This window comes from Octopus bimaculoides, chromosome 22, assembly GCF_001194135.2.
Source record: "Octopus bimaculoides isolate UCB-OBI-ISO-001 chromosome 22, ASM119413v2, whole genome shotgun sequence".
Taxonomy (NCBI): domain Eukaryota; kingdom Metazoa; phylum Mollusca; class Cephalopoda; order Octopoda; family Octopodidae; genus Octopus; species Octopus bimaculoides.
Window position 1 is genome coordinate 1943560 of NC_069002.1, and position 7500 is coordinate 1951059.

The 7500-nt window shown below is 38.5% G+C and overlaps 1 protein-coding gene across 5 annotated transcripts in view; it reads left to right on the forward strand.

Moving 5' to 3' along the window:
- Positions 1-7500, forward strand: part of LOC106879976 (TWiK family of potassium channels protein 18) — a 58439-nt gene that overhangs the window by 46538 nt on the left and 4401 nt on the right. For 4 of the 5 annotated variants that reach the window (XM_052975835.1, XM_052975834.1, XM_052975836.1 and 1 more), the window contains one exon: positions 1717-2719. In XM_052975835.1, the coding sequence (XP_052831795.1) occupies positions 2320-2719 (400 nt within the window). In that variant the 5' untranslated portion in view covers positions 1717-2319. Of the gene's footprint in view, positions 1-1499; positions 1615-1716; positions 2720-7500 lie in introns of those variants that run through there. The other variant, XM_014929741.2, reaches the window with a different exon arrangement.

Consider the following 7500-nt stretch of genomic DNA (forward strand, 5'->3'; position numbering starts at 1 on the left):
TATATACAGATAAATACGTATACACAACACACACACACATACACACACACACACATATATATACATACAGATAAATACGTACATAAAGAATACATAATTTCATACGTACATTTGCTAAATGTTTATATAAATATATTTACATATATATTGAGCGAATAACGTAAAGGTAACGGACTTTACCCCCATTGATGCTCATTGGATAATAATGCTATGGCATCACGTGGTGCAATGCATTATCTTTCTGCGAGGAACGGAAGGGGGGCAGATAAATTGTTAAGATTAATGAAATTAAAATGGGTTTAAAGCTTGTTAAACTTTTCCAAAATCATGATGAATAAGACGTGTTACATGGGGATAAACTCAGCTTTGACATCTCAGTAATGAAGAAGAATAGGGAATTATAAATAATTCTATAAATAATTGGGGAAGAGCTAAGTAATGTTCCGTTTGTGACCCGTAGGTGTAATTCAAATTTTGGTAAGCGAGTATACAACTAAACTTGGTTTGTCATTGGGTTGTCCCTTTCCGTCCGTGTATGTGTTTGTGCTTGTTTGTGTGTGTGTGTGTGTGTGTGTGTGTGTGTGTGTGTGTGTGTGTGTGTGTGTGTGTTTGTGTATGTTTTTATAATTTAGTTTGTTTTAGACATCGTGGACAACTCAAGTCATATTGCACCTCTTCACCCCATAGTTACACTGAAGTACGCGCGCACGCTCGTATGCGTATATGTATGCATGTATGCTAATATATAAACTAATGTAAACTGCTATAATTGTCTCTAAATGTGACTACAGGTGTCAAGACACCTACATTGCTAGAAATATGAGCTAAAATGCTCTAATGCTGTAAGTAGAATCACATAATTGTATACATATATGCTCACAAGGGCTGAAATCGCTCAAAAACACCGACTCTAGAATTCTCTATAGTGAACGTTCCGTAGCCTCTTCAGTAGGGACCGCTTGTTCGGCTTTTTCCGGGCTTAATCCACTGTCAGCATATATGTATTTAGCATAAAAATTTATGGATGATTTAGCGAATAGTTGATGTGTACTCAAAAATTAATATAAACAGCCATGCACAATGTTTTACCAGTTCATGAATTTTCATGTTTTCATGCGTTCCGGGGGTCGACAGCTATCCTGAATAAAGTTGGTCCTCAGGCGACAAGTGACCACCCCCAAAGCGTGGAAACCACTCATAAACTTGTGCTTTGATCGTGGCAGCGTCTTTGTAATCTGTTAGAAGCATGAGAACTTTTTCGGCCGCCGTTTTCCCCAGCAGAAAACAGAATTTCATGAAAGCACGCTGTTTCTTCGCTTAAACCATCGCAAAAATTGACAAACAAGGGAGAAGCATTGCAAAACAAAGACACACTAGGTGGCAGGTACGACTTTAGTGGACGACGCCGGTCGGCAGATTGATGCCTGAGGATCGCCTCAAGTGGCTTCTAACGGTGGAAGCCTGAACTACAACGGGCTTGCCTCACAGAGAACGTTTCCGGTTACTTTTGGGTACAAAGAATACAGGCCCACACACCCACACACACAATAATACATAGGACTGGCTCCCACACAATCAAAAGCTCGAGGCCATAGCAGACGGCACTCGCCCAAAGTACGGTACATTTTATGTAATTTTCTTTATGATATATTTCATATACACACACCTTTGAATATATATATATATTTCTTTTCTTTTTTTTTATATTTGTCACAGATCTCATCCGTTGAACAGGGCTAACGTTTTACCCCCAGAAAGTACGTGATAGAAACTAGAAGAAGCAAGGATTAAACCCTCTAAATAAACCTGGATTGTTCCAAAAACATTAAGGAGATCCAAACAGAAACCGACAAAAGGAAAGAAAAAGCGAACCAAAAGTGGAACCTTTAAAATTTCTTAATGAGTGATATTAAGTTTGAGTGGACGCTCAGATACGTAATTTGAAGCAAAATACGCTATTCGAAGAAATTACTGTAGTTATAAAGACACGAACATAAATATACACTGATGCCTCAACCAAACACATAAACACATATACTGTATAAAGAATATTGGTTGGAAAGTCCACAAGTTCATAAATATATAATATTATAAAATATTATAAAATATTATAAAATATTATAATATATGCATAGATACAGAGACAGGCATTTATATATGTACTAATGCATAGTAAGCTACATAATACACATGAATGCATATACATAGCTACGCAAGCACGCATGTTGTATAGATCGATACATATGCATGTATCTAATTACATATACTTAGTGTAGAACATTACATGTATTTACTGAGTGCAAAAAATTAGCGGGAAGCATGTCTCAAAGTAAAGAAAAATCAGCATGTCTAAAGTCTGCTATGAAATTTCTCTTCTCTCATATTGGACTCTTCGGAATGGTAATTGCTTACTGCGTAGCTGGGGCATTTATCTTCGAACATCTTGAGAGGGAGAACGAAATCAAAACTTGCAGGGATTCTTTCAAAGAATACACTTCAGTGGAAAGCAAGACTCTGGAAAAATTATTAGCAATTGAAAGTAACAGTCCGTCGAAGAAGTCGGAGATCGAGCAGATTTTGAAGATCTTTCGCGACAGTGCTATGAATATTGGTTACACAGGAGAGGATTGCGACACTAAAGGTTTACCCGGTGGAAGTTCTTTATCATGGTCTCTACCGGGGGCTCTTCTTTTTGCTGTGACAATTGTGTCCACTATAGGTAAGTAACTAATTAAACAACACTCACTTTCATTATACACATTCACGCGCACCTGGTACATATATAAATATCTACATAGTATTAATAAATAATACAGAACACCTACTGGGGAACTTAGATACGTGTTTCAGCAAATTAACTGACAAGATTACACAATCCTTTGAGAAAATTGCGTAACAATATTGATTTATCTCATTAGTGTTTTTTTGGGGTTGTCTCTTGGGCTTCTCACCACTTATCTATATGTTTCATCTTTTACTTGTTTCAGTCATTAGACTGCGGCCAAGCCGGGGCACTTTCAAAGTTATTTTCTATGAATATTTGTTTTTACTGAAATGGTTGCGTGGTTAAGAAGTTCGCTTTGCGTCCGCACGCTTTCAGGTTCGGTCCCATTGCACGGCTTCTTGGATACGTGCCTTCTACTATAGCATGGGACTGACCAATACCTTTGGAGTGAATTCGGTAGACGGAAATTGTGAGGAAGCCCGTCATATATATATATATATATATATATATATATATATATATATATGTATGTGTGTGTTTGCATGTATATGTGTATATCTTTGTGTTTCTTTGTGTGCCCCACCGCCGTTTGATAACCAGTGTTGGTTTGTTTATGTCCTCGTAACTTAGAGATTTGGCAAACAAAACGATAGAATAAGTATCATAAGGATGTCGATTCGTTTGACCAAACCCTTCAAGGCAATGCCCCAGCATGGCCACAGTCCAACAACCGAAACAAGTAAAAAAACAAAGTGTCGTCTGTGCGCATGCTCTTTCCGATCTGTTTCTCCACACCGGGAACAGCAGCACAGAGGCATAAAGATACATAAAGCGGTTTATGGAGACAGCGATCTCTGTGCATAAATAACAATAATTTACGTTCAATAATACATCGAATCCATCTCGAATTAAAGTAAAGCGTCAGTAAACAGCTCTCAGTTATTTGAAATCAATTCAATGGTTTTACACTCAGAATAAAATACTGAGGGCGATTTCATCGACCATAAACACATCCAAAACATCTGGCTTTGAATCAAATGGCATATGTCTGTATATTAATACAATATTACTTTCTACCTGCAGGCGTGCTTATAGCCAAATGGCTACAACGTTTGTTTTGTAGCTGCGCGGTCTGGATTCGGTTCGAATGTGGGAAATCTTGAGCAAATGTTATTTTCTAAATCAGGTATGGGCGACCCTCTTTTCGTTTTTTACGAAGCGGGCTGCATGAGACCTGGATCGTTATCAGCTAGGCCGTACTATTAAGAAATTGAAAGTAATCTTTCGTTGGCTTGCTATTCACAATGTCTGATGGGCTGTTGTTTGTAAATGACTATTCTAAAACCCCCGCATCTTATATGTGAAATTGGTTAGACGGAAACTATGTAGAAGCTTGTTTGGTTGATGGTAGCTGTACTTCAAAGGTATAGCCTTGTCTCACACTATATCACATTGATTCTGCCTAAGAATTATGTTAAGTGTACTCGCGTCTGCGGAATACTAAGCCATTTACACGTTAATTCAGGTGCAGATTAATACACTTGATCAAACAAATGAATGCTGGTCGCCGCGTGACAGGTATCCACCACCATCTTCCTATCTACCTTTTGTATCACGCTCCAGAAATTTTATTCGAAAGAATAAAAATCATACTTAAAAATAAAAAAGAAACATTTAAATTTTCACGTCTGTAAGATTTGAACTCAAAACGCAACGGCAAGAAACAGTCTAACGATGCGGGGTAACGATTCTGTCAGTACCCAGTCTTGAATGATTTTCTATTTATTAATCTTCACACGAATAGTAACTTTCTAACTATCTTTTGTTTTATGCTACAGAAGATATACCCGAGAGAAGAAACTGTTTAGTTAATATTTATATGAAAGGAGGGCGGCCAGCTGGTAGAGTCGTTGGCACGCCGGGCGAAATGCTCAGCGGTGTTTCGTCTGTCTTTACGTTCTGAGTTCAAATTCCGCCGAGGTCGACTTTGCCTTTCGAGATCGATAAATTAAGTACCAGTTACGCACTGGGTCGCTATAATTGACTTAATCCGTTTGTCTGTCCTTGTTTGTCCCCTCTGTGTGTAACCCCTTGTGGGCAATAAAGAAATAAGAAACGTTAGCACGCTGGTCGAAATGCTTAGCGGTATTTCGTCTCTCTTTACATTCTGAGTTCAAATTCCGTCGAGCTCGACTTTGCCTTTCATCCTTTCGGGGTCGATGAATTAAGCACCAGTTGCGTACTGGGGTCGATCTAATCGACTGACCCCACTCCCCCAAAATTTCGGGGATTAAAGGTGCAGGAACAGAGAATATGCGTGTGTCCTGCTGGCGACAATTTAGCACTTAAAACCATTTGCGAAGGCATAATACAAGTTGATCATCAATCCTTTGCAAGCTGAAGGTCAAAGTTTAAGTTTTCCTTTTCCCAGCCCATCGTAGCTTTAGTTATGTACAATGTTCTGTTTGTTTCTCGTTGTTTCTTATTGTGTTTTTCTTAGCAAGTCCACAGAAAATCGGTAAAAAGATTGATGTGAAACGTCTTCTTTGGCTCTTTCAGCCGAGACGATTCTGAGGGTAGAGATGATAGACAGCCTCAATACTTGATCGATACTTTATCTATCGAACCCAAAGGCATGAAAGAGCAAAGTAAACCTCAACGGATTTTGAAATTAGACCGCAGAGATCCAGAATAAATAACGCAAGGTATTTCATCTCACGCTATAGCGACTCTGTCAGCTTGATGCCTTCCTCATACAACGAATATAAACTACGTGATATATATATATATATGTGTGTATATGCAGTGCTTGGTAGTGCTACTGTAGTAGTAGTAGTAGTAGTAGTAGTAGTAGTAATCAGAGTTGTTTATCCCCCGGTTGGCCCTGCCTGTTCTATCATATGATCTAAGTTCAATATTTCCTTTCATGTTTTCATATGTGAAGGAAATATAAATACCAGCTATATACTGGGGTAAATTCTTAATCGACAATACTATCTCCTTCCAAATTTGCGAGGCTTGAAGCTTATGAAAAGTAACCGGTACTTAGTTATCTCACTGTGCGTTCTGGGTTCAAATTGCGCCAACGTCACTACTACCATTTCATTCTTCCGGGGTTGAAAAGTAAAATAATAACCAAGATCGCATACACCCAATCCAGCACCAATAATTTGTGGTCTTGTATCGATATTAGAAATCAATCGTTGTCTTGTTTTACCTCGATTGTATCCATCTACCTGTTGAGTCCTGAAAATTCATGGCGCACAATGTTTGACGTAAAGATTTTTAAATAAATATGCGCGCGCGTGTCTGTAGTGTAGATATCGCAACTGGAAAGAAATTGAGATAAAAAACAGTTTTGTTTGATGTCATTTTGCATTATGCATTTTATCTTTCCAAAGTCGATAAAGTACAGTCACACACACACACCAGTTAAGTACTGAGATCGATTAAATCGATTCTTTTCATCACTAACGAAACGTGTGGCCTTGTCCCAATCTAAAAAGAAGTAATCATTATCTTGTAAATATTCCTGCTCTTGCTGAGAGCCCCGAGTTAATAGCGAACCGATAGCTCTGTAATGGAAGAAAAAACCTAATAGCTATTAGCTGTCAAGGCATTTCAACTGTTACGATGTTACGACGCCATTTTGTTTTTCTTTAGAGAGGTGGGGCAAGGAGGAAAATCTTATCTCATCTATTGTGGGGCGGTCGATTAAACTGAATCAGTCGGGTGCCAGACAAACGCCTGATGGGATTTGTTGCCGTTCTTTGTGATCTGTGTTCCAACCACGTTGAGGCCAGCATTGGCTAAAATGTCTTTCCTTTTGTAAAATATTTGTTTCAAATTTTGGTACAAGGCCAGCAATTTCGGGGAATGTGCTAATCGATTACATCGACACCAGTGCTCAACTGGTACTTACTTTATTGATCTCTAAAGGATGAAAGGCAAAGTCGCCCACAGCGGAATTTGAACTCAGAGCGTAAAGACGGATGAAGTGCCGCGAATTACCCGGCATGCTAACGATTCTGCCACCTGTCATTTCAGTTTGTTGATTTAGCGAACAATTGGAGTGCTAGAGTAGTGCCAAGTATGAATTGTTTTTGTGCAGTTGCGTAGTTATATGACAAGTGGTTGACAAAAAATAATGGGTCGAATACCTGTGATATTGGTAGCAAAGTTGGGGTGGTTGATGTAGTTGTCGAAGGGGTCTTGGTAGGATGTGAGGATTATGATCTAAACCCAAAAGAACAATTGTGCGTTAGACGTATTCTTGAGGTTATTTTATTGAAGAAGCTTTGGTTAATAACACCAAGTAATCATGGAAGTGAAGCGTCAGAAAATTAAAACAAGAATTGAATTTTTAAAAATTCAGACATTTTTGATGGAACAGGGCATAAGGATGTTGTTGAAGTCTCTTGATTATAAAATTGTGCATGGAATTTAGGGATTTCTGATTTGTTCAACAAAGTAAAGCATTTTACGAGGCGAAGATTCTTGATTGTGTTGCGGATGAGGCAGCGTTTCAAGGAGTGTCTAAGAGAATGAATCTGGCAGCTGATTACCTGTCTCTCCGACAGACTGAATAAACACTTCATGTTTGTGTGACAGTGAATTTTGCGCAGTCGTCATAATATCTAAGCCGAGTAGAACAAAATCAGCGATTTGTACATCTGCACTATATTTCAACATTTCGAATTTAAACGCTTTTAACAAAAGCAAATTGGTGAATGACGTCATCCATGTTAATACAACTTCCACGGTGGAACGACGCT